Here is a 26,247-nt window from a genome sequence, read left to right on the forward strand (position 1 = left end):
AGGGGATTGGACAGGGATACTGTATGTAGAGAGGAGGGGATTGGACAGGGATACTGTATGTAGAGAAGGAGGGGATTGGACAGAGATACTGTATGTCTAGAGGAGGGGATTGGACAGAGATACTGTATGTCTAGAGGAGGGGATTGGACAGAGATACTGTATGTAGAGAGGAGGGGATTGGACAGAGATACTGTATGTCTAGAGGAGGGGATTGGACAGGGATACTGTATGTAGAGAGGAGGGGATTGGACAGAGATACTGTATGTAGAGAGGAGGGGATTGGACAGAGATACTGTATATAGAGAGGAGGGGATTGGACAGAGATACTGTATGTCTAGAGGAGGGGATTGGACAGAGATACTGTATGTAGAGAGGAGGGGATTGGACAGGGATACTGTATGTAGACAGGAGGGGATTGGACAGAGATACTGTACGTAGAGAGTAGGGGATTGGACAGAGATACTGTATGTAGAGAGGAGGGGATTGGACAGAGATACTGTATGTCTAGAGGAGGGGATTGGACAGAGATACTGTATGTAGAGAGGAGGGGATTGGACAGAGATACTGTATGTCTAGAGGAGGGGATTGGACAGGGATACTGTATGTAGAGAGGAGGGGATTGGACAGGGATACTGTATGTAGAGAGGAGGGGATTGGACAGAGATACTGTATGTAGAGAGTAGGGGATTGGACAGAGATACTGTATGTAGAGAGGAGGGGATTGGACAGGGATACTGTATGTAGAGAGGAGGGGATTGGACAGGGATACTGTATGTAGAGAAGGAGGGGATTGGACAGAGATACTGTATGTCTAGAGGAGGGGATTGGACAGAGATACTGTATGTCTAGAGGAGGGGATTGGACAGAGATACTGTATGTAGAGAGGAGGGGATTGGACAGAGATACTGTATGTCTAGAGGAGGGGATTGGACAGGGATACTGTATGTAGAGAGGAGGGGATTGGACAGTGATACTGTATGTAGAGAGGAGGGGATTGGACAGAGATACTGTATGTAGAGAAGGAGGGGATTGGACAGAGATACTGTATGTAGAGAAGGAGGGGATTGGACAGAGATACTATATGTAGAGAAGGAGGGGATTGGACAGAGATACTGTATGTAGAGAGGAGGGGATTGGACAGGGATACTGTATGTAGACAGGAGGGGATTGGACAGAGATACTGTACGTAGAGAGTAGGGGATTGGACAGAGATACTGTATGTAGAGAGGAGGGGATTGGACAGAGATACTGTATGTCTAGAGGAGGGGATTGGACAGAGATACTGTATGTAGAGAGGAGGGGATTGGACAGGGATACTGTATGTAGAGAGGAGGGGATTGGACAGAGATACTGTATGTAGAGAGTAGGGGATTGGACAGAGATACTGTATGTAGAGAGGAGGGGATTGGACAGGGATACTGTATGTAGAGAGGAGGGGATTGGACAGGGATACTGTATGTAGAGAAGGAGGGGATTGGACAGAGATACTGTATGTCTAGAGGAGGGGATTGGACAGAGATACTGTATGTCTAGAGGAGGGGATTGGACAGAGATACTGTATGTAGAGAGGAGGGGATTGGACAGAGATACTGTATGTCTAGAGGAGGGGATTGGACAGGGATACTGTATGTAGAGAGGAGGGGATTGGACAGTGATACTGTATGTAGAGAGGAGGGGATTGGACAGAGATACTGTATGTAGAGAAGGAGGGGATTGGACAGAGATACTGTATGTAGAGAAGGAGGGGATTGGACAGAGATACTATATGTAGAGAAGGAGGGGATTGGACAGAGATACTGTATGTAGAGAGGAGGGGATTGGACAGGGATACTGTATGTAGAGAGGAGGGGATTGGACAGAGATACTGTATGTAGAGAGGAGGGGATTGGACAGAGATACTGTACGTAGAGAAGGAGGGGATTGGACAGAGATACTGTATGTAGAGAGGAGGGGATTGGAAAGAGATACTGTATGTAGAGAAGGAGGGGATTGGACAGGGATACTGTATGTCTAGAGGAGGGGATTGGACAGAGATACTGTATGTAGAGAAGGAGGGGATTGGACAGAGATACTGTATGTCTAGAGGAGGGGATTGGACAGAGATACTGTATGTAGAGAGGAGGGGATTGGACAGAGATACTGTACGTAGAGAAGGAGGGGATTGGACAGAGATACTGTATGTCTAGAGGAGGGGATTGGACAGGGATACTGTATGTAGAGAGGAGGGGATTGGACAGAGATACTGTATGTAGAGAAGGAGGGGATTGGACAGAGATACTGTACGTAGAGAAGGAGGGGATTGGACAGAGATACTGTATGTAGAGAGGAGGGGATTGGACAGAGATACTGTATGTAGAGAGGAGGGGATTGGACAGAGATACTGTATGTAGAGAAGGAGGGGATTGGACAGAGGTACTGTATGTAGAGAGGAGGGGATTGGACAGAGATACTGTATGTAGAGAGGAGGGGATTGGACAGAGATACTGTATGTCTAGAGGAGGGGATTGGACAGAGATACTGTACGTAGAGAAGGAGGGGATTGGACAGAGATACTGTACGTAGAGAAGGAGGGGATTGGACAGAGATACTGTATGTAGAGAGGAGGGGATTGGACAGAGATACTGTATGTCTAGAGGAGGGGATTGGACAGAGATACTCTATGTAGAGAGGAGGGGATTGGACAGGGATACTGTATGTAGAGAGGAGGGGATTGGACAGAGATACTGTATGTCTAGAGGAGGGGATTGGACAGAGATACTGTATGTAGAGAGGAGGGGATTGGACAGGGATACTGTATGTAGAGAGGAGGGGATTGGACAGAGATACTGTATGTAGAGAGTAGGGGATTGGACAGAGATACTGTATGTAGAGAGGAGGGGATTGGACAGGGATACTGTATGTAGAGAAGGAGGGGATTGGACAGAGATACTGTATGTAGAGAAGGAGGGGATTGGACAGAGATACTGTATGTAGAGAAGGAGGGGATTGGACAGAGATACTGTACGTAGAGAAGGAGGGGATTGGACAGATATACTGTATTTAGAGAGGAGGGGATTGGACAGAGATACTGTATGTAGAGAGGAGGGGATTGGACAGAGATACTGTATGTAGAGAAGGAGGGGATTGGACAGAGATACTGTATGTAGAGAAGGAGGGGATTGGACAGGGATACTGTATGTAGAGAGGAGGGGATTGGACAGAGAGACTGTATGTAGAGAGGAGGGGATTGGACAGAGATACTGTATGTAGAGAGGAGGGGATTGGACAGAGATACTGTATGTAGAGAAGGAGGGGATTGGACAGAGATACTGTATGTAGAGAGGAGGGGATTGGACAGAGATACTGTATGTAGAGAGGAGGGGATTGGACAGAGATACTGTATGTCTAGAGGAGGGGATTGGACAGAGATACTGTACGTAGAGAAGGAGGGGATTGGACAGAGATACTGTACGTAGAGAAGGAGGGGATTGGACAGAGATACTGTATGTAGAGAGGCGGGGATTGGACAGAGATACTGTATGTAGAGAGGAGGGGATTGGACAGAGATACTGTATGTCTAGAGGAGGGGATTGGACAGAGATACTCTATGTAGAGAGGAGGGGATTGGACAGGGATACTGTATGTAGAGAGGAGCGGATTGGACAGAGATACTGTATGTCTAGAGGAGGGGATTGGACAGAGATACTGTATGTAGAGAGGAGGGGATTGGACAGAGATACTGTATGTAGAGAGGAGGGGATTGGACAGAGATACTGTATGTCTAGAGGAGGGGATTGGACAGAGATACTGTACGTAGAGAAGGAGGGGATTGGACAGAGATACTGTACGTAGAGAAGGAGGGGATTGGACAGAGATACTGTATGTAGAGAGGCGGGCATTGGACAGAGATACTGTATGTAGAGAGGAGGGGATTGGACAGAGATACTGTATGTCTAGAGGAGGGGATTGGACAGAGATACTCTATGTAGAGAGGAGGGGATTGGACAGGGATACTGTATGTAGAGAGGAGCGGATTGGACAGAGATACTGTATGTCTAGAGGAGGGGATTGGACAGAGATACTGTATGTAGAGAGGAGGGGATTGGACAGAGATACTGTATGTAGAGAGGAGGGGATTGGACAGAGATACTGTATGTAGAGAGTAGGGGATTGGACAGAGATACTGTATGTAGAGAGGAGGGGATTGGACAGGGATACTGTATGTAGAGAGGAGGGGATTGGACAGGGATACTGTATGTAGAGAAGGAGGGGATTGGACAGAGATACTGTATGTAGAGAAGGAGGGGATTGGACAGAGATACTGTATGTAGAGAGGAGGGGATTGGACAGAGATACTGTATGTCTAGAGGAGGGGATTGGACAGGGATACTGTATGTAGAGAGGAGGGGATTGGACAGGGATACTGTACGTAGAGAGGAGGGGATTGGACAGAGATACTGTATGTAGAGAGGAGGGGATTGGACAGAGATACTGTATGTAGAGAGGAGGGGATTGGACAGGGATACTGTATGTAGAGAGGAGGGGATTGGACAGAGATACTGTATGTAGAGAGGAGGGGATTGGACAGAGATACTGTATGTCTAGAGGAGGGGATTGGACAGAGATACTGTATGTAGAGAGGAGGGGATTGGACAGAGATACTGTATGTAGAGAGGAGGGGATTGGACAGAGATACTGTATGTAGAGAGGAGGGGATTGGACAGAGATACTATATGTAGAGAGGAGGGGATTGGACAGAGATACTGTATGTCTAGAGGAGGGGATTGGACAGAGATACTGTATGTAGAGAGGAGGGGATTGGACATAGATACTGTATGTAGAGAGGAGGGGATTGGACAGAGATACTGTACGTAGAGAAGGAGGGTATTGGACAGAGATACTGTATGTAGAGAGGAGGGGATTGGACAGAGATACTGTATGTAGAGAGGAGGGGATTGGACAGAGATACTGTATGTAGAGAGGAGGGGATTGGACAGAGATACTGTATGTAGAGAGGAGGGGATTGGACAGAGATACTGTATGTAGAGAGGAGGGGATTGGACAGAGATACTGTATGTAGAGAGGAGGGGATTGGACAGAGATACTGTACGTAGAGAGTAGGGGATTGGACAGAGATACTGTACGTAGAGAGGAGGGGATTGGACAGAGATACTGTATGTAGAGAGGAGGGGATTGGACAGAGATACTGTATGTCTAGAGGAGGGGATTGGACAGAGATACTGTATGTAGAGAGGAGGGGATTGGACAGAGATACTGTATGTAGAGAGGAGGGGATTGGACAGAGATACTGTATGTAGAGAGGAGGGGATTGGACAGAGATACTGTATGTAGAGAGGAGGGGATTGGACAGAGATACTGTACGTAGAGAGGAGGTGATTGGAGAAGGATTAAATAATGTAATTTGAGTCTCAAATCTTGTTACATGTGTTATTCCTGCAGAGACATGCTTTGTTTTAATATAATGGTGTTGATACTGGCCACCCAGAATCTAGGTTTCCAGACATTATCCTCAAAATCCCTGCTGGCTTAGTCCTACTGTAGTGTGTCTCTTAGTAATGTGATTAAAAACATGGCTATGCAGAGGAATGGTGTTACAAGCGTATTGAGCCCCTCGTAAAATGTCCAGTTTTGAGTGTATGGGAGTTAGGGTCGTTGACCATGCACTCTTTAGCAAACCTTAGCTAGAGGCCTTGATATTAACTGAGAGAAGTAGGGGGGGTCAAATAGCTGCAGTGGCTTAGGCTGCGTATCTCTCAGAGCAGTGTGTGTGTGTGTGTGTGTGTGTGTGTGTGTGTGTGTGTGTCCTCAGTATGTTCACACTACTCCTTGCCTTTACACTGACCATCACCTCCACATTATGTCATTATTTTATATTTGTAAAGACATTACAGCACGTGTCCAACTCATTCCACGGAGGGCAGAGTGTCTGCTGGTTTTCGGCTCCTCCCTTGTACTTGATTGATGAATTAAGGTCATTGATTAGTAAGGAGCTCTCCTCACCTGGTTGTCTAGGTCTTAATTGAAAGGAAAAAGCTGAAAGCAGCAGACACTAGGCCCTCCATGGTATGACGTTGATGCCCCTGGTCTACATGAACCTGACATGTACTGAACGTGGCACCCAGCACTGTTACACACATTAGGCATCACATGGTGTTGTAGAGTTGCTGTTTCCCAGCAGAGCTTGGGTGTGTGTGTGTGTGTGTGCCCGTCCTCAGATGAACCTTTCATTGTCATCAGACACACAGTTACACACACACTGCAGGGGTAATACAGTACAGTAGGACTGGTTTAGCCCAACGCTGGGATTACTGTGTTATGTTTAACTTAAAATGTGTTTGTACAGCTGTGCACAGAGACGTTCTCATGATCATATCCACCTGGGGAGTTTGGTGGACATTGTGGATTTTTATTGAAGTGGTTTTTGTAGCCATTTTAACTGTCTGTTCACTTCATGGTTTTCATTATATGTGCAAATTATACTTAGCAGTTTTAAGACTGTGCATTTCAACCAGATTATGAATAGATGTTCTCTGTTCCTCCTTCTCAACCAATCAGCTGAAGGGAAAAAAGGTCCCAGTGACCAATGGGACAGCGTCTAAACAGAAGGTGGACAAGAACCAGGCCAAGAAGACCAATGGAACAACCAATGGAACAGCATCTGTGAAACGCAACAACTCCAGTAAGTGTGTGTGTGTGTGTGTGTGTGTGTGTGTGTGTGTGTGTGTGTGTGTGTGTGCAATAGAGACACATTCCCATGAGTACATTAGAGTCTGCAAATCATGACACCCAGTACTGGCATGTTAATTCATCTAGTGCTAGCCTGTCACTTCCAGTCATCGTTATACCAGCCACTGGCTGTGATATACAGCAGTAGCCTGGTCTTAGTAGACACGAAGTCTGGCTCCCCACTCTTCAGTCAAACACACCACTGATCGCTTTCTAGGAAAACTGAAACACCACAATAACCCGGAAAATGCCGGAATTCCCAACTGACAGTAGGTGAAGCAGCAGGAGCAGACATATTTTGGGTGGAGCTAATACAGTTTCTTAGAAAGCATCCGTGGTAAAAACCCAGCCTTGTGGATGACTGTCACTACATATCCAGACCAAACCAACATTCATTTAAATAGCTGCATGAACTGGCACATATTTGGCCAGGGGACAGAGTGGTCCCTGGTGGGGCTAATCTGTATGATGGAGGGCTGTGTCTATTCAGTAATGCTTGATCTACGACCGTTTTCAACCCGCTTTCTCAAGACATTTTGGATTCAGTGTCTGTTACACAATCATTGTTTCATCTCAAGCTAAAATAGGCCCTTATCGGTGTATCGATGGTTGAAGATGTCAAGTGGTGGTTTGAATGAGTATACAGTCCTTCGTAAAGGCTAATGCTCTAGTGAGGAGCGCGCCCACACACACACACACACACACACACACACACACACACACACACACACACACACACACACACACACAGTCGTCATTCGTGGTGTGGAGAGGCTCCAGTGGCCTCTGTGGCTTCAGGCTTCTTATTCAGGTTATTATTTTCCAGCAGGGTTGGACCCTACCCTCTTCTGGGTCATTAACAGGTATTTCTGGGCTGAGGTTTGGGTTCACTGAGTTTCTGGTCAGTTTATGAACTCTGATGAGCATTGGTTGGTTCATTGGTTGAACCATTGGTCGGTTCTTTCTCCTCTCCCTCCCCCTGTTCTCCCCTCCCATTCCTATCATCCCCTGTTCTCCCCTCCCATTCCTATCATCCCCTGTTCTCCACTCCCATTCCTCTCATCCCCTGTTCTCTCTTCATCATTCCTCTCATCCCCTGTTCTCTCTTCATCATTCCTCTCATCCCTTGTTCTCTCTTCATCATTCCTCTCATCCCCTGTTCTATCTTCATCATTCCTCTCATCCCCTGTTCTCTCTTCATCATTCCTCTCATCCCCTGTTCTCCCCTCCCATTCCTCTCATCCCCTGTTATTTCCTTCCATTCCTCACCTCCTCTCTGATTCTATTCTCCCCCTAATTCCTCCTTCCCCCTAATCCCTCTTTTTCCCAAATCGCCCCTTCCCCCTCCCCCTAATCCCTCCTTCTCCCCTTCTCTCCTCCCTTCCATTGCCCATTTCCCCACACTGTTTGGTTTTAATGGTGTGAAGGTACACTATATATACAGAAGTATGTGGACAGCCCTTCAAATGAGTGGATTCGGCTATTTCAGCCACACCCGTTGCTGACAGATGTATAAAATGGAGCACACAGCCATGCAATCTCCATAGACAAACATTGGAAGTAGAATGGCCCGTACTGAAGAGCTCAGTGACTTTCTACGTGACACTGTCATAGGATACCACCTTTCCAACAAGTTCGGCAAATTACTTCCCTGCTAGAGCTGCCCCGGTCAAATGTAAGTGCTGTTATTGGGAAGTGGAATCGTCTAGGAGCAACAACGGCTCAGCCGTGAAGTGGTAGGCCACATAAGCTCACAGAATGGGACCGCTGAAGTGTGTAGAGCGTATAAACCGTCTGTCCTCGGTTACAACACTCACTACCGAGTTCCAAATTGCCTCTGGAAGCAATGTCTGCACAATAACTGTTCGTCGGGAGCTTCATGAAATGGGTTTCCATGGCTAAGCAGCCGCACACAATCCTAAGATCACCATGCACCATGCCAAATGTCGGCTGGAGTGGTGTAAATCTCTGCATAACGCTTCACCATCTGGCAGTCCGACGGATTAATTTGGGTATGGTGGATGCCAGGAGAATGCTACCTGCCCCAATGCATAGTGCCAACTGTAAAGTTTGGTGGAGGAGGAATAATGGTCTGGGGCTGTTTTTCATGGTTTGGGCCCCTTAGTTCCAGTGAAGGGAAATCTTAATGCTACAGCATAAAATTACATTCTAGATGAGCAACAATGGCTCCGCCGTGAAGTGGTAGGCCACGCAAACTCAAAGAACGGGACCGCCTAGTGCATTTCTGTGCTTCCAACTTTCTGGCAACAGTTTGGGGGAAAAGGCCCTTTCCTGTTTCAGCATGACAATGCCCCCTGTGCACAAATCAATGTCCATACAGAAATGGTTTGTCAAAATCGGTGTGGAAGAACTTGACTGACTTACACAGAGCCCTGACCTCAACCTCATCGGAATGCCGACTGCGAGCCAGTCCTAATCGCGCAACATCAGTTTCCGACCTCACTAATGCTCTTGTGGTTGAATGGAAGCAAGTCCCCGCAGCAATGTTCCAACATCCAGTGGAAAGCCTTCCCAGAAGAGTGGAGGCTGTTATAGCAGCAAGGGGGGACAAACTCCATATTAATGCCCATGATTTTGGAATGAGATGTTCAACAAGCAGGTGTCCACGTTCTTTTGGTCATGTAGTGTGTATATAACTCCTCTCTCCTCTCTGTCCTGTAGGTGCAGAGCAGTATAAGTACGGTAAGAACCGTGTGGAGGCGGACGCCAAGATGCTGCAGGCTAAAGAGGAGGAGCTAATCAACAGAAAGCAGGACATCAGGAACCGTCTGACCCAGCTGAAGAAGGACAGGAAAGACCTGCGCACCGCCATGGAGGCCAGCACCGGTACGACACACACACACACACACACACACACACACACACACACACACACTGCTTCTACCAAGGTAGAGAGAAGAGAGAGAGGTGGGAGTGAAAGTAGTGTAAGATGGAGATAATGGGAGGGTTAGTAGTGAGTGGTGTTTAGTGGAGTTATGGATGGGAGGGTTAGATTTAGGATTGAGGGGTGCAGGATGGAAGAAGGGTTTGGAGGTGGAGAGATGGGAGTCAGATGTTCTTTTTCTGACTGACTTCTCAATAAACTACAAATCAAGGAAAGATAGATACTGAGAAATGGTATGGTAGTGCTGTGACCCATTCTAAAACCTCCTTCCTCTACCTTTCCTCCTTCACGCAGCTAAGCGCTCCGCTGGGTCCCTGGCGGAGCGGCTGAAAAAGGTGGAGGACGAGTGCAAGCTGAAGGAGGACGAGCGGGTGAGCCTGGAGCTGGAGATGACAGAGGTCAAGGAGAGTCTGAAGAAGGCCCTGAACGGAGGAGTCACTCTGGGACTCACCATCGAGCCCAAGTCTGGCACCTCCAGCCCACAGGTCAGACCTCGGTCACGTTTATTTTATGAATCCCTTTTTACATCAGTGCCTTACAGAAGCCCAGACTTAAACACCAAAGAGCAAGCAATGCGGAGGCAGAAGCCCAGTGGCTAGAAAAAACTCCTTGGAAGGCAGATACCTAGGAAGAAACCTAGAGAGGAACCATTAAGTCCTGTTCTGGCTGTCTCTACCATGTCTATGAACCATGGCTGAGTCTCAGTACTGTACAATGGCTCCCTTCTCTTGAAAAGTGAACAGACAAAAACATTTAGCCTAGAAAAAAACTAAATTGAAATGACTAAAACTAAATCAAACCTGTGCAGAAAAGATAATTGACCTACATTTATAGTCTCTTCACTGTGTCCAGCTTGATAACAGTCATGTTTAGTCTCTTCACTCTGTCCAGCTTGATATCAGTCATTTATAATCTCTTCACTGTGTCCAGCTTGATAACAGTCATTTATAGTCTCTTCACTGTGTCCAGCTTGATAAGTTAGTTATAGTCTCTTCACTGTGTCCAGCTTGATAAGTAATCTATAATCTCTTCACTCTGTCCAGCTTGATAACAGTCATTTATAGTATCTTCACTGTGTCCAGCTTGATAAGTTAGTTATAGTCTCTTCACTGTGTCCAGCTTGATAAGTTAGTTATAGTCTCTTCACTGTGTCCAGCTTGATTACAGTCATTTATAGTCTCTTCACTGTGTCCAGCTTGATAAATTAGTTATAATCTCTTCACTGTGTCCAGCTTGATAACAGTCATTTATAGTCTCTTCACTGTGTCCAGCTTGATTACAGTCATTTATAGTCTCTTCACTGTGTCCAGCTTGATTACAGTCATTTATAGCCTCTTCACTGTGTCCAGCTTGATTACAGTCATTTAGTCTCTTCACTGTGTCCAGCTTGATAAGTTAGTTATAGTCTCTTCACTGTGTCCAGCTTGATTACAGTCATTTAGTCTCTTCACTGTGTCCAGCTTGATTACAGTCATTTATAGCCTCTTCACTGTGTCCAGCTTGATTACAGTCATTTAGTCTCTTCACTGTGTCCAACTTGATAACAGTCATTTATAGTCTCTTCACTGTGTCCAGCTTGATTACAGTCATTTATAGCCTCTTCACTGTGTCCAGCTTGATTACAGTCATTTATAGCCTCTTCACTGTGTCCAGCTTGATAAGTTAGTTATAGTCTCTTCACTGTGTCCAGCTTGATAAATTAGTTATAGTCTCTTCACTGTGTCCAGCTTGATAAATTAGTTATAATCTCTTCACTGTGTCCAGCGTGATTACAGTCATTTATAGTCTCTTCACTGTGTCAATACGCCCAACATACTCATGAGAAACAGGCTGTTGCAAATGTTGCTGCCGACTCTGAATGGTGTGTATCTGTGTGTCCAGTCCCCAGTGTTGCTGAGGCGTACCCTAGAGAACTCTCCCATCTCCAGCTGTGACACCAGCGACACAGAGAGCTGTTCTACTCTGCCCGTCAACAGTGCCTCCCTCCTCCGCAGAACGACCAATCAGAAACCCTCGGCCGTCCGCGGCCATGTCCTCAAGAAGGCAAAGGTGGGACAGAGTTACGGAGAACACACACCAGTGGAGGCTGGTGGGAGGAGCTATTGGAGGAGGGGCTCATTGTAATTTCTGGAACGGATTAGAATGAATGGAACGGTATCGAACACATCAAACATATGGAAACCACATTTGATTCCATTCCATTCCAGCCCTTACAATGAGCCAATTCTCCTATAGCTCCTCCCACCAGCCTCTTCTGACACACACATACACACCTGCGTTTACACACTCCTGCATTCACACACACACACACACACACACACACACACACACACACACACACACACACACACACACACACACACACACACACACACACACACACACACACACACACACACACACACACACACACACACACACACACACACACACACACACACACACACACACAGTTAGAGCGTTGGACTAGTATCCGAAAGGTTGCAAGTTCATATCCCCAAGCTGACAAGGTACAACTCTGTCGTTCTGCACCTGAACAGGCAGTTAACCCACTGTTCCCAGGCCGTCATTGAAAATAATTTGTTCTTAACTGACTTGCCTAGTTAAATAAAGATAAAATACATTTAAAAAATAACACACACACACTCAAAACATCCTCTGCACTCATTCACCTGTATTACCACACATCTGACACACACACACACTCTCATCCCAATCTAATGACTGCACTGAATTTGCGTGTAACTGTCGTATTTGCATGTATATATTTATATCTCAACTCACTCAACGCTCCCTTTGTTGCAGGAATGGGAGATGAAGACTGGCACATGAGCAACAACTCTGTTCACAACAGTCCTATCTTATTAGCTTTCTATTTTATTTTAATGCGTGTATATATTTATTTAAATCAGTTCGTATGGGGAGGAAGGTTGAAGAGGAGTACACTACAAGCATAGCCAAACAGAGAGACGATCAAGACAATGCTGATTTTTTTTGTTTTTTGTCTACTTTATTTCCTGGACATAAAGAACTAGCAGTCTTTTTCTAGCGTACCATTGTGTAATACCATGTCATGTTTCAACTACTCTGTCGTGTGCTTTTGTATCGCCCAATCTTGTGTTTTTTTGTTCGTTTTTGTTTTGCAGTCATCCCCTTTCATACAGTCTCTTGTTGCCTGTTTCTCCATCACATAAAACAATCAGGTTTCTACAACTCGTGGGGTTCCAAAATCAAGTGCATATTTATTTGTAAATGTTTCTTAGGTAAATACTAGCATCCTTGTGATTATTTATGTTGATAATATTTAATGCTTGTTGTATTGTATAGCTCCCTCTCTTTAGAACAGGAACTGCACTGTGCCACTAATGTCCACAGCATCTGGATCCAGCCGTTAGTATCACTGTTGGGCAATCCAGATGATTTTCAAATCATCAAACCAACAATACACCTACAGTACTCCTAGTCCTTAGTGGTTGATGCCTGGGAGTGGGCCTTTGGAATGTGCCACTCGGTAAAGTGCGGGTCAGACTAAGGCGTGGCGGTGTTCTGGTGAGTTTGGCCACTGGCGTTGGAAAAGTCCTCAACCTCAAGTAATGTAGCCTCTTGTATTTACACTTCTACATCCAGGAGCCTCGGGCCAGCTCTTTTAATCATGCCACTGGTGCACTATAACCCAGTGGTCTGGTCTCACTCTGTGTGTGTGTGTGTGTGTGTGTGTGTTAGTTTATGTGTGTATGTATGCATTAGTTTGTGTGTGTGTGTGTGTGTTTTAAAATGTCTTGAGGCACATTCCAACCCCATCATTAATACACTGTTAGAAATAGAGGCCTGTATGGTCAGAAATACTGTGTGTTCTCTGCTTCAACCAGAGACTGTAATCTGGTTGTGGATTCTTGAACTTCCAGCTGCTCTAGCAACACGTTTCAGCTCATACACATCACACACACACATCACACACACACACACACACACCACAGACACGTTTATCTAATGTATTTCTAATGCTGTTTTTGGTAATGATTTTACCACATCTACAGTACACTGCAAAATATTCCCATATCCACACTGCTCAGTGTAATCTAACCACGGTGCTTTGTAGGGGTGAGACGTAGCATGTTGATGTACTACTGCAAGCAAGCTAAGTTTTTACTATTTTTACTCAAAGGCACGTTTACCTTTAAAACGTCTGGTTTATGGTGCATTTATTGGCCTAGTTGGAATATGAGGCTGTGCGTAACAAAAATGGCCGCCAACAGCTGTTTTCAAATTATCAGTGTACATGTTTGTATCCCTCTTTGCCTCTCTATTCATTCAGATTGAGGTTGGGGTTCAATCCCATCGCGGGTTAAATGCATCGTGGTGTTTTAAAGGCAATTGAGTCGACATATGCAGCGTTTATCGTGAATGGGAACATTGCCTTAAAAAGCCTCAATGCCCATAACTTGCGATCGGATTGGATCCCGGCCAAAGTCCAACTAGGCTGCGAGTTAGAGCTAGCTCTTCACCACAAGATGAGGGAGAGATGAGGAGAAAGGTTTACAGGGAGGGGAGAAAGAGTTACGCATCTGGTCCATTTTTGGATCCCTCTCTTTTCTGTTTAAACAACTTCAAATCTGAAATGGGCAGAGAGAGAGAGATGATGATGTCACTCAGAACATGTGAACCCATTTTACCTGTACAACGCTTTTTGGGAGGGGACAGGATGGGAGGAGGAGGGGGGGGGTGTATTGGGTAAAGGGAGTAGGGGAGAAACAACAAAAGAGTGGAGGGGGGAGAGAGGGGAGGGGTTGGGTGTTTTGGGTAAAGGGAGTAGGGGAGAAACAACAACAATGTTTGTTTTGCACCTTAGACTTTTCTACTCCATTGTACTTCTATTGACAGTCGCCAACTCGGTGACGAACGGCTGTATATAAAAAGTAATAAACCTCTTTACAAATGTTCCCTTTCTCAGGCCTTGTGTTTATTGAAAATTAAGCTCAGAACTCCATGAAAATGTTATTCATCTGTATGTTCTCAAAAAACAAAGCATTGACAGAAATAGTATTGGGACAGTGAGCTCTGAATGTATTGGGACAGTGAGCTCTGAATGTATTGGGACAGTGAGCTCTGAATGTATTGGGACAGTGAGCTATGAATGTATTGGGACAGTGAGCTCTGAATGTATTGGGACAGTGAGCTCTGAATGTATTGGGACAGTGAGCTCTGAATGTATTGGGACAGTGAGCTCTGAATGTATTGGGACAGTGAGCTCTGAATGTATTGGGACAGTGAGCTCTGAATGTATTGGGACAGTGAGCTCTGAATGTATTGGGACAGTGAGCTCTGAATGTATTGGGACAGTGAGCTCTGAATGTATTGGGACAGTGAGCTATGAATGTATTGGGACAGTGAGCTCTGAATGTATTGGGACAGTGAGCTCTGAATGTATTGGGACAGTGAGCTCTGAATGTATTGGGACAGTGAGCTATGAATGTATTGGGACAGTGAGCTCTGAATGTATTGGGACAGTGAGCTCTGAATGTATTGGGACAGTGAGCTCTGAATGTATTGGGACAGTGAGCTCTGAATGTATTGGGACAGTGAGCTCTGAATGTATTGGGACAGTGAGCTCTGAATGTATTGGGACAGTGAGCTCTGAATGTATTGGGACAGTGAGCTATGAATGTATTGGGACAGTGAGCTCTGAATGTATTGGGACAGTGAGCTCTGAATGTATTGGGACAGTGAGCTCTGAATGTATTGGGACAGTGAGCTCTGAATGTATTGGGACAGTGAGCTCTGAATGTATTGGGACAGTGAGCTCTGAATGTATTGGGACAGTGAGCTCTGAATGTATTGGGACAGTGAGCTCTGAATGTATTGGGACAGTGAGCTCTGAATGTATTGGGACAGTGAGCTCTGAATGTATTGGGACAGTGAGCTCTGAATGTATTGGGACAGTGAGCTCTGAATGTATTGGGACAGTGAGCTCTGAATGTATTGGGACAGTGAGCTCTGAATGTATTGGGACAGTGAGCTCTGAATGTATTGGGACAGTGAGCTCTGAATGTATTGGGACAGTGCCATTTGTTGTTGTTTTGGCTCTGTACTCCAGCACTTTGGATTTGAAGTGATACAATGACAGATGTTAAAGTGCAGACTCTGCTTTAATTTGAGGGTATTTTCATCCATGTCGGGGGAACCGTTTAGAAATGACAGCACTTGTTGTACGTAGTCCGCCCATTTTAGGGAACAAATTTACTTATGTGTATTAAAGTAGCAAAAAATGTAGTATTTGGTCCCATATTCCCAGCACACAATGACTACATCAAGCTTGTGACTCTATAAACTGTTTTGGTTGTGTTTCAGATTATTTTGAATGGTAGATAATGTATTGTCACTTTTATTGTAAATAAGAATATATGCTTTTAAACACTTAAACAATTAATGCTACCGCATTAATCTAGCATTTTTGGGGGTATGATATTTATGCCTCTAACTTTCTCACTCGTTATTCACGATTCATTCAGGATTATAAGTAATCATGGTAGGGTCCACATTAATTGTGCTAGGAATATGGGACCAAATTTGGAGTACAGCGCCAAAACAACAACAACAAATGTTCACTGTCCCGATACTTGTGGTTCTCACGTTATATAAGAAAACAGTCAATCAAAACGTGCTAACTGCTAGCTGATGAAACAACAACATGCTAGTCCCATCAATGCAGGAATAAACCCAATAATGCTGTAGCTTTTTTTTTAGATCTGCTGGGGATTGTCTCATTTGATCGGATTCATCTGGATGGGTCTGAAGCAATGGAGGATGACAACCACGTTATCAGTTACGCATCAGCTGTCAGATTAGTTTGCCGATCATTGCACCGGCACAAATTTGAGCAGAACGGGCAACGGCCTTTTAGCAATTGAATTTGTTCAACTCCTGCATCCTCTCTGGCCTCCGCTTGAAAAAGGTCAAAGGTAATCGAGGAGATGGAAAGTGGACGAGAATGTGCTTATTTGAAATGACTCTCCTTGTGCAATCGCGCGTCATCAGGCAAATTATGTTTACAGGGTTTAACCTTAAAATAAATGTATAAAGTGAAAACACATTTAGCTAGTTGTGCAAGATGTTATAAATTAACAGGCAAGTAGCATGTTTTTAAATGAGCAACAGCTGATTCAAAGGTGGCGTGGCAGATTTCAAAACTCTTCTGCAAATTAACTCCGGTAGGACACACTTGGGCTTCCTCGCTAAAACTAGGCAATCGAGGAGGGGAGAACAGTCTTCTGTTTGCCTACTAACGAATTGACACACTCCTCGACCACTTATCGGTTTCCAGGCCACGTAGGAGAGAGGTCGGAGTACAGATATTTTCCCAAATGAGAAAAGGTTCATGCCGCTGGGGTTAAAATCCCTGCAATGTAGCCAAGAGGTCGTGGGTTAGCTCTTCATCTCTTGCTCTTTAGTTTCTTCAATTGTCGATGTCAAAGATAGGTGTTTCAACCGTGAAGGAGTTGGTGGCTTTGGGGTTTGATACCTGCCTTGCTATCAAGCGGTTGTCGGTTTGAGCCTCATCTCTTGCGTTTTAGTGTACATTTCTGCAACTATCAACGTCAAACAAACAAAGAGAAGTGCATATTGAGTCTGTGGCGTAAGGATAAGGGTTGTGGGATTGAACCAAGGAAGACGTGAAGGGATGATTGGCTGGCGGGTGCAGGCAGAAGGGCATGAGAAGTAGGGGTGGGTAAAACCTGGGGTTCCCCCGTGCAATTTCTGAACTGTGGTAATAGGGCAAACTTAGGTGCTTAGTTTAATATAGGCATGTTCTATTAAAATCTAAGTGCCTGATATTCCATAACCACTGGTGTTCACAGGCAGGTGTACCCCAAAACATTACCCCCACCAGCTATCACCTTCCCACAACTCTGTGGTTAACAGGTGAGGTCATTACACCTGTGCCACCACATCCTTCACACGTTCAACACATCTAGTAATATACAGGTCATTCGGAAAGTATTCAGACTCCTTGATTTTGACTCCTGATTTTGTTACGTTACAGCCTTACTCTAAAATGTATTAAATCGTTTTTTCCGCTCAGCAATCTTCACACAATACATAAGTATTCACATTTACATAAGTATTCAGACCCTTTACTCAGTACTTTGTTGAAGCACCTTTGGCAGTGATTACAACCTCAAGTCTTCTTGGGTATGACGCCACAAGTTTGGCATACCTGTATTTGAGGAGTTTCTCCCAAGCTCCTCAAGCTCTGTCAGGTTGTATGGGGAGCGTCGCTGCACAGCTATTTTCAGGTCTCTCAAGAGATGTTTGATCGGGTTCAAGTCTGGGCTCTGGCTGGGCCACTCAAGGACATTCAGAGACTTGTCCCGAAGTCACTCCTGTGTTGTCTTGGCTGTGTGCTTAGGGTCGTTGTCCTTTTGGAAGGTGAACCTTCGCCCCAGTCTGAGGTCCTGAGCGCTCTGGGGCAGGTTTTTAATCAAGGATCTCTCTGTACTTTGCTCCATTCATCTTTCCCTCGATCCTGACTAGTCTCCCAGTCCATACTGCTGAAAAACATCCCCACAGCATGATGCTGCCACCACCACCCTGCTTCACTGTATGGATGGTGCCAGGTTTCCTCCAGATGTGAAGCTTGGCATTCAGGCCAAAGAGTTCAATCTTGGTTTCATCAGACCACATAATCTTGTTTCTCATGGTATGAGAGTTTTAGGTGCCTTTTGGCAAACTCCAAGCATGCTGTCATGTGCCTTTTACAGAGGAGTGGCTTCCGTCTGGCCATTCTACCATAAAGGCCTGATTGGTGGAGTGCTCCAGAGGTGGTTGTCCTTCTGGAAGATTCTCCCATCTCTACACAGGAACACTGGAACTCTGTCAGAGTGACCATCAGGTTGTTGGTCACCTCCCTGACCAAGGCCCTTCTCACCCGATTGCTCAGTTTGGCCGGGCGGCCAGCTCTAGGAATATTCTCTGTGTTTCCAAACTTCTTCCATTTAAGAATGATGGAGGCCACTGTGTTCTTGGGGACCTTCAATGCTGCAGACATTTTTTGGTACCCTTCCACAGATCTGTGCCTCGACACAATCCTGACTCAAAACTCTACAGACAATTCCTTCAACCTTTTTTTTTGCTCTGACATGCACTGTCAACTGTGGGACCTTTATATAGACTGGTGTGTGCCTTTTCAAATCATGTAAAATCAATGGAATTTACCACAGGTAGACTCCAATCAAGTTGTAGAAACATTTCAAGGATGATCAATGAAAACAGGATGCAACTGAGCTCAATTTCGAGTCTCATAGCAAAGTCTCTGAATACTTATGTAAATTTGGTATTTCTGCTTTGTTTTTTTGTATAATGTATAAATACCTGTTTTCGCTTTGTCGTTATGGGGTATTGTGTGTAGATTGATGAGGAAAAACATTTATTTAATACATTTGAGGCTGTAACTTAACAAAATGTTGAAAAAGGGAAGTGGTCTGAGTGCTTTCCAAAATGCACTGTATATTTGACATCAACAATTGAGGAAACATACAAAAACCTACCACACTCGGAAGTGCCTTGCCTGGACATGACCCTGCACCCTGCGCTTCAGGGCTGACATCCTTACACCAAAGCCACCAACTCCTTCACACCTAAAAAAAAAATGCTTATCTTTGTATGTTTGACATAGAGAGTTCTGCAAACGTTCATTAAAGTAGAAGAGATGTTCCGAACCAATTAGTTCTTAGCCAATCAAATCTGCTAATTGGTGATGACATGTTAGTAATTCACTTGATGAAAACCATTCACTTGGATTTGAACATACCAATCACTCAGTTGGAAGGAGCAAGGTATGACAGGAGCATTGTTAGTTAAATTCCCATGTGTGCCATTACTAAGTACATATTTAATGTTTATTTTTATTTTACCTTTATTTAACTAGGCAAGTCAGTTAAGAACATATTCTTATTTACAATGACGACCTAGGAACAGTGGGTTAACTGCCTGTTCAGGGGCAGAACGACAGACCTTGTCAGCTCGGGGGTTTGGGGGTTTGAACTTGCAACCTTCCGGTCCAACGGTCTAACCACTAGGCTACCCTGCCGCCCCATGAGTTGGGTAGGTTTAAAAAAGCATTTATCCAACCTCTCCTCTTTCTCAGCCCCACCCCCAGCCATTCCATGTACTTGATCTATTCCAGAGCTGATTCAACTCGTCAACTAATCATCAAGCCATTGAAGAAAGTGAAATATTTATTGAGCAGATACAATGATGACAACCAACATGTAGATTTAGGGGAGTGATTTATTCCAGAATGCATGTTAAGTGCGCTATGCTTTCTGTTGAGGACTTCATAACATTTTTCATTTATTTACCAAAATTCAAACAAACCAAAAAAAACATGAATAAAACTGTGAGGTCAACTTCACATGGTCGTAGTCATCAACAGTGAATCTCCTTCACAAATATATTGGATTCTCTTGACCATAATAACAGACGAGACATCTCTAGAGAACTAAGAACAAGCCAAATATAAGCAGATATATGTACAAAAGAACATGAAGAACAGACAGGCAGGCCAGTGTGTGTCTGGATGTATCAGATAGGCCTACCATCATCATGAATGGAACTGACTCACTGGGAAGCTAGAGATTGACTCTGAGCATTGGTTTGTAGACTAGTACGGTCTCATTCAAGACGTCCCTAGCAAGTCTGAATGGCCCAATGTGTGAAGATGGTCGACTTCACTCTAGACTGTAGTCTTCAAGATGACTACATCCTTAGTGCAAATTAGACATCCTGGGAAGGAAAGCTACTTACCAATGTTGTAGATTTGATAATGAGTGATCCTTTCCAGTTAAACAATGGATACAACAAAAAGTAGCCTATCTAAAAGTCTATGATACTTAGCTATACACTGAAATATCGCTGATACATGAGAAGCAAGCAATGGTATTGAGAAACTCTCTGCGTCATTGTACTGTTATGAGAGGATTCAGTGGAGGAGACCAAAACAACAACTGTGTATGTTTTGGTATCAGTGTAAAATACTCACACTCACGTGAAGGACTATATACAGTGAGAGGTTGTTCATATATACAAATCTATGTACACAAGACAAATTATATGGGGAGAAATACCACCAGTAACTCTGCCTAACATAGGCTCAATAATGACAGCCACACCATCTCCATGACGACGACTTTGTCTCTGGGGAAATGAACTCACGTTGACCTCTGACCCGGGGGCTATCTTGGGGTTGGGGTCAAACTGTTATTAGTAAATAAAAAAATTAGGAAATGCACAGGAAATGTGGGATTTTGTCGTTTTGATGAGAGGTTTGGCTGGAGTTGTAGTTCATGTTAAATGAGCAGAGGAGTCCACTTGTTTTTAGGCACCGTGGGGCAAACAATTGCTTTCTAACCGGGGGACATGCTGTAAATGTGCTGATATATCACACAACCACACACCATTCTACATGTCACTCTTTTAACCTGCTCATCAAGTTCCATAAAACTTTTTTTTTTTATTATACAAAGACTTAATCTTAAAAAAAAAAAAAAAGATTAAAATATGAATTACTAAAGAGCATTCTTATACATTGTTGTATGATGAAAAGGAAACATATTAACAAGGATTGCATGTCAATAATGGTGAATGAAAGAGGATTTTCCCACACACTTCATTTTAGCTCATACCTGTATCTGGGATTTATAAACAGAGCAACACCACCCCCTAGTGCCTAAATGGGTAGTTGCATTCTTCTCACAAAGGCAACCCTGTCTCAGTTCAGACTGCTCCCGTTCCATGTCCTATCCTTCATATAACTTCCCTGCAGATTTAAAGTGGGCGCTCTATCTCATTCTTTCCTGAATAAGAGTGTTATTGCATTTGAAGTGTGAGAGAAAGAGCCAATTATAAATTGCTTCTTTTAAAAACATTGCTTCTCTTTATTTGGTAGTAATGGAGGTGTTAACAACTCCACCTCTCTTTTCTCCACTGCTAAACTATGCCCATCCAACACTATTTTACCAAACTGTACTTCTCAAGGCTATGGCCTGGTCATTGCGTGGTTCTGTTTTGGTGATACTGTGGACAGCACCCCACAATCCTCCTACTACTGGTGAACTAGGATACACTACGTTACCAAAAGTATGTGGACACCTGCTCATCGAAGATCTCATTCAAAAATCATGGGCATTAATATGCAGTTGGTCCCCCCTTTGCTGCTATAACAACCTCCACTCTTCTGGGAAGGCTTTCCACTAGATGTTGGAACATTCCTGCAGGGACTTGCTTCCATTCAGCCACAAGAGCATTAGTGAGGTCGGGCACTGATGTTGGGAGTTCAGGCTTGGCTCGCAGTTGGCGTTCCAATTCATCCCAAAGGTGTTCGATAGGGTTGAGGTCAGGCCTCTGTGCAGGCCAGTCAAGTTCTTCCACACCGATCTCGACAAACCATTTCTGTATGGACTTCCCTTTGTGCACGGGGACATTGTCATGCTGAAACAGGAAAGGGCCTTCCTCAAACTGTTACCACAAAGTTTGAAGCACAGAAATGCATTAGGCGGTCCCGTTCTGTGAGGTTGCGGGGTCTACCACTTCGTGGCTGAGCCGTTGTTGCTCCGGTAAAATAATTTACAGGTTACCGGGGAAGCTCTAGCAGGGCAGAAATTTGACGAACTGACTTGTTGGAAAGGTGGCATCCAACATTGAAAGTAACTGAGCTCTTCAGTAATGCAATTCTACTGCCAATGTTTGTCTATGGCGATTGCATGGCTGTGTGCTCGATTTTATACACCTGTCACCAACGTGTGTGGCTGAAATAGCCAAATCTACTAATTTGATGGGGTGTCCACATACTTTGTATATACAGTGCATTTGGAAAGTATTCAGACCCCTTGACTTTTCCACATTTTGTTACCTTATTCTAAAATTTATTAAATGCATTTTTTTCCTCGTCAATCTACACACAATACCCCATAATGACATCACAATACCCCATAATGACATCACAATACCCCATAACGACGTCACAATACCCCATAAAGACAAAACGAAAACAGTATTTTAGAAATGTTTGTAAATGTATTCAAATAAAAAAACAAAAACACATTATTTACATAAGTATTCAGACTTTGCTATGATACTCAAAATTGAACTCATGTGCATTCTGTTTCCATTGATCATCCTTGAGATGTTTCTACAACTTGATTCAAGTCCACCTGTGGAAAATTCAATTGATTAGACATGATTTGGAAAGGCCTGTCTATATAAGACCCCACAGTTGACAGTGAATGTCAGAGCAAAAACAAAGCCATGAGGTGGAAGGAATTGTCCGTAAAGAGACAGGATTGTGTCGAGGCACTGATCTGGGGAAGAGTACCAAACATTTCTGCCACATTGAAGGTCCCCAAGAACACAGTGGCCTCATTCTTAAATGGAAGAAGTTTGGAACCACCAAAACTCTTCCTAGAGCTGGCAGCCCGGCCAAACTGATCAATCGGGGGAGAAGGGCCTTGTTCAGGGAGGTGACCAAGAACCCGATGGTCACTCTGACAGTGCTCCAGAGTTCCTCTACGGAGATGGGAGAACCTTCCAGAAGGACAATCATCTCTGCAGCACTCCACTAATCAGGCCGTTATGGTAAAGCCACTTTAGGCACCTTAAGGACTCAGACCATGAGAAACAAGATTCTCTGGTTTGATGAATCAAAAATGGAACTCTTTGGCCTGAATGCCAAGTGTCACATCTGGAGGAAACCTGGTATCATCTTTAAAGTGAAGCATGGTGGTGGCAGCATCATGCTGCGGGGACGGGGAGACTAGTCAGGTTCGAGGGAAAAATCAATGGAAAGTACAGAGAGATCCTTGATGAAAACCTGCTCCAGAGCACTCAGGTCCTCAGACTGGGGTGAAGGTTCACCTTCCAACAGGAAAATGACCCTAAGCACACAGCCAAGACAACACAGGAGTGGCTTCGGGACAAGTCTTTGAATGTCCTTGAGTGGCCCAGCCAGAGCTCAGATTTGAACCCAATCGAACATCTCTGGAGAGACCTGAAAATAGCTGTGCAGCGACGTTCCCCATCCAACCCGACAGAGCTTGAGAGGATCTGCAGAGAAGAATGGGAGAAACTCCTCAAATACAGCTGTGCCAAGCTTGCAGCGTCATACCCAAGAAGACTCGAGGTTGTAATTGCTGCCAGAGGTGCTTCAACAAAGTACTGAGTAAAGGGTCTGAATATCTATGTTGCAAAACAAAATACAACCTGTTTTTGCTTTGTCATTATGGGGTATTGTGATGTCTTTATGGGGTATTGTGATGTCATTATGGGGTATTGTGATGTCATTATGGGGTATTGTGATGTCATTATGAGGTATTGTGATGTCATTATGGGGTATTGTGATGTCATTATGGGGTATTGTGATGTCATTATGGGGTATTGTGATGTCATTATGGGGTATTGTGATGTCATTATGGGGTATTGGGGTGTCATTATGGGGTATTGTGATGTCATTATGGGGTATTGTGATGTCATTATGGGGTATTGTGATGTCATTATGAGGTATTGTGATGTCATTATGGGGTATTGTGATGTCTTTATGGGGTATTGTGATGTCATTATGGGGTATTGTGATGTCATTATGGGGTATTGGGATGTCATTATGGGGTATTGTGATGTCATTATGGGGTATTGTGATGTCATTATGGGGTATTGTGATGTCATTATGGGGTATTGTGATGTCATTATGGGGTATTGTGTGTAGATTGATGAGGGGAAAAAACTATTCAATCCATTTTAGAGATAAGGCTGGAACGTAACAACATTGTGAAAAAGTCAAGGAGTCTGAATACTTTCCAAATGCACTGTATAGCGTATCTGGAAACTACCTGGTGAGGGTCAGGGAAAGACGAGTCTTACAGTCCTGAGCGTTCTAAATATCAGGCCAGTAGGCGGGGCGTTCTCTGTGATTTCACCGGATTTCTCTTTCCTCACTGGGTGGCGTCCAATCATTCTCCGAGGGGTTTAGCCAATGAGAACACACAGAGCAGTCATGACACTGGGTACAAGGACACAAGGACACTGGGTGCAAAGGACGCTGGTGCAAAGGACACTGGTGCAAAGGACACTGGGTGCAAAGGACACTGGGTAAAAAGCAGAGTTGGCCCACACCCTAGATGTTACAGTAACGCAGTGGAGGACGGGATAGAGAGACGAGCAGAACGGAGGATAAGTGTCCCTCTGAGCGAGAGACGGAAACGAGGGAGCAAGGGGCCGTGGAGAGGAATCAGAGAGGAGAGGACAGCGAGGGACTAATGCTAGACTGTAGTACTGTGGTGCTTTCTCTCTTCCTCTGTACGGGGAGCGGTGGATTGGTTGGTCAGACAGAGCGACAGAGGAGGAAGGCAGATTAGAGTTCCCTGTGCTCGTTAGCATGGCTAGCTGATTAGCGTGTCTGTGTTCAGCCATCAGCTGGTCAGGTAGCTGTGCAGCTCTCTGGAGTTGATGCTCAGCACCACGCCCGAGTGGTTACCTAGCAACAAGGAGAGAGAGGAAGTAGTGAGACCAGAGTCGAGGGTCGGTTGGTTTTAAAAGAGAAAACACCACCTGCTTCTTTATCTTGCAACATTAAAACATTTTCTTCATTTCCTTCTTTTCTCTTTGACTAGATGACTGGTTGGTTCTCTCTCAACCAACCCATAGCTCTGATTTTAATCCATACTTTGACTAGATGACTGGTTGGTTCTCTTTCAACCAACCCATAGCTCTGATTTTAATTCATACTTTGACTAGATGACTGGTTGGTTCTCTTTCAACCAACCCATAGCTCTGATTTTAATTCATACTTTGACTAGATGACTGGTTGGTTCTCTTTCAACCAACCCATAGCTCTGATTTTAGTTAATACTTTGACTAGATGACTGGTTGGTTCTCTTTCAACCAACCCATAGCTCTGATTTTAGTTAATACTTTGACTAGATGACTGGTTGGTTCTCTTTCAACCAACCCATAGCTCTGATTTTAATTCATACTTTGACTAGATGACTGGTTGGTTCTCTTTCAACCAACCCATAGCTCTGATTTTAATTCATACTTTGACTAGATGACTGGTTGGTTCTCTTTCAACCAACCCATAGCTCTGATTTTAATTCATACTTTGACTAGATGACTGGTTGGTTCTCTTTCAACCAACCCATAGCTCTGATTTTAGTTAATACTTTGACTAGATGACTGGTTGGTTCTCTTTCAACCAACCCATAGCTCTGATTTTAGTTAATACTTTGACTAGATGACTGGTTGGTTCTCTTTCAACCAACCCATAGCTCTGATTTTAATTCATACTTTGACTAGATGACTGGTTGGTTCTCTTTCAACCAACCCATAGCTCTGATTTTAATTCATACTTTGACTAGATGACTGGTTGGTTCTCTTTCAACCAACCCATAGCTCTGATTTTAATTCATACTTTGACTAGATGACTGGTTGGTTCTCTTTCAACCAACCCATAGCTCTGATTTTAATTCATACTTTGACTAGATGACTGGTTGGTTCTCTTTCAACCAACCCATAGCTCTGATTTTAATTCATACTTTGACTAGATAACTGGTTGGTTCTCTTTCAACCAACCC

General features: G+C 44.4%; 2 protein-coding genes across 7 annotated transcripts in view; one reads left to right on the top strand and one right to left on the bottom strand.

Annotated features, from left to right (window-relative positions):
• LOC110500891 (actin filament-associated protein 1) overlaps positions 1-14,571 on the top strand; it is a 158,934-nt gene extending 144,363 nt beyond the window's left edge. For all 4 annotated transcript variants that reach the window (XM_036958234.1, XM_036958233.1, XM_036958232.1 and 1 more), the window contains 5 exons: positions 6,556-6,679; positions 9,409-9,573; positions 9,926-10,116; positions 11,513-11,680; positions 12,437-14,571. In XM_036958234.1, the coding sequence (XP_036814129.1) occupies positions 6,556-6,679; positions 9,409-9,573; positions 9,926-10,116; positions 11,513-11,680; positions 12,437-12,463 (675 nt within the window). In that variant the 3' untranslated portion in view covers positions 12,464-14,571. The remainder of the gene's footprint in view (positions 1-6,555; positions 6,680-9,408; positions 9,574-9,925; positions 10,117-11,512; positions 11,681-12,436) is intronic.
• Positions 14,572-24,371: 9,800 nt separating this feature from the next.
• sorcs2 (sortilin-related VPS10 domain containing receptor 2) overlaps positions 24,372-26,247 on the bottom strand; it is a 407,416-nt gene continuing 405,540 nt past the window's right edge. For all 3 annotated transcript variants that reach the window (XM_036958238.1, XM_036958237.1, XM_036958236.1), the window contains exon 26: positions 24,372-25,151. In XM_036958238.1, coding sequence (XP_036814133.1) covers positions 25,087-25,151 — 65 coding nt within the window. In that variant the 3' untranslated portion in view covers positions 24,372-25,086. The remainder of the gene's footprint in view (positions 25,152-26,247) is intronic.

The sequence above is a fragment of the Oncorhynchus mykiss genome, chromosome 21, assembly GCF_013265735.2.
Source record: "Oncorhynchus mykiss isolate Arlee chromosome 21, USDA_OmykA_1.1, whole genome shotgun sequence".
NCBI classification, from domain to species: Eukaryota; Metazoa; Chordata; class Actinopteri; order Salmoniformes; family Salmonidae; genus Oncorhynchus; species Oncorhynchus mykiss.